Source organism: Trichinella spiralis (assembly GCF_000181795.1).
Source record: "Trichinella spiralis strain ISS 195 chromosome Unknown Scfld979, whole genome shotgun sequence".
Classification (NCBI taxonomy): domain Eukaryota; kingdom Metazoa; phylum Nematoda; class Enoplea; order Trichinellida; family Trichinellidae; genus Trichinella; species Trichinella spiralis.
In genome coordinates this window covers 1-1,210 of record NW_003527918.1, presented here as the reverse complement: position 1 = coordinate 1,210, position 1,210 = coordinate 1, and the positions used below count along the sequence as shown (strand labels likewise).

At 34.2% G+C, this 1,210-nt stretch overlaps 1 protein-coding gene across 1 annotated transcript; it reads right to left on the bottom strand.

The window, feature by feature from the left end:
• Positions 1-18: 18 nt before the first annotated feature.
• Positions 19-1,162, bottom strand: Tsp_14667 (conserved hypothetical protein; the record flags this gene model as incomplete). Its single annotated transcript, XM_003370301.1, has 6 exons — positions 1,113-1,162; positions 885-1,046; positions 745-826; positions 572-674; positions 300-416; positions 19-79 (listed from the first exon to the last, which is right to left on the bottom strand). Coding segments are annotated over exons 1-6 (575 nt in total), but the record flags the coding sequence as incomplete, so codon positions are not given.
• Between the last annotated feature and the right edge of the window lie 48 nt (positions 1,163-1,210).

Genomic DNA, 1,210 nt, shown 5'->3' with positions numbered 1-1,210 from the left:
GACGGCAAGTTGACCCACCAGACGTCCTTTTCATGTTGTGTCACTTCAATAGCCAATGTGATCGGTTGACCAGCGATCTCTTGAAATTAATTGAAGAAATTTACACCAACAGTAAAATTTGCTTGTTTATTAAATAAACTAAAACTGACTGGCTAATTTGTCGAAAATTTTATTGTACTTCGTATGCTGATAATTTCCTGCTGGTGCGACGTAATACAAAAAAAATTTTTTGATTCTTTCTCTGCTTGAAAACCAAATAAAATATCAACTTTCATAAAATTCAATCATTTTAAACATACTGTCCGGAACTGATAATTCGAGAATATTCCTCTTCGCTTGACGAATCCCCGGATTCGGGAATGTTTTCATCGCAATAATTCTTCTTGGCGGACTTTTGAACTTGTTCACCACTGCTGCTGTAATTTTTGGAGACATTTAATTTCGTCTCTATTACTATAGAAATCTGACCCGAATATTCAATCTAAATATCACCACTGTAAGCTTTTTGATTAATAAGAAAAGCTGGACAAAAATTAGCCAATGTTGTTTACTTCGAAATCAAACCACAAACCCCAGAAATCTCTGATCGGTGGATCATCGACTGAATGAATGACCGGCGAGGTTTTTCCCAAATTAAAAGAGATCAATTTGATAGTGTCAAATATCGGTGAAATCTTAAAACCAACAAAAAAAATTCATAAAAATTACAGCAAATAATTAATCAGAAATACGCTTTCCACTTACTGACATCACCAGAAGCTTTTTTTGGATTTCTCCCATAATAGCTTCTACGATAGTTTGTTCTGTGGACAAAGAGAAAAATATTCTACAACCATGAAATGATTAAAAAAATAAACAAATAAATAAAAACACAAAATAAAAACCTCGCTATGATCACGTTAAGCCAATTTAATGATTGCTGAACGGAATGGGATGAATCGGCATGTGTTCTATCGGCAATTTTAGCAAAACGACGGCAATCATTCAATTCGATATATCTTCTGTTGGTTCCCTCTTCGTGCTTTGTCACAACGCTGTTCATGAAACTGAAAAGTATTCTTTTTCTTCCCAATATTCATTAATTTTCTCGATTAATCAAATTGTCTACTTACTTTTCATACGTTTGTGCATAGCATGAGAAAAATGATGGTCCAATTAGCATACAGTGATCTGATCCAGTTGAAATACACTCGCCTGCCCTGTGACAATT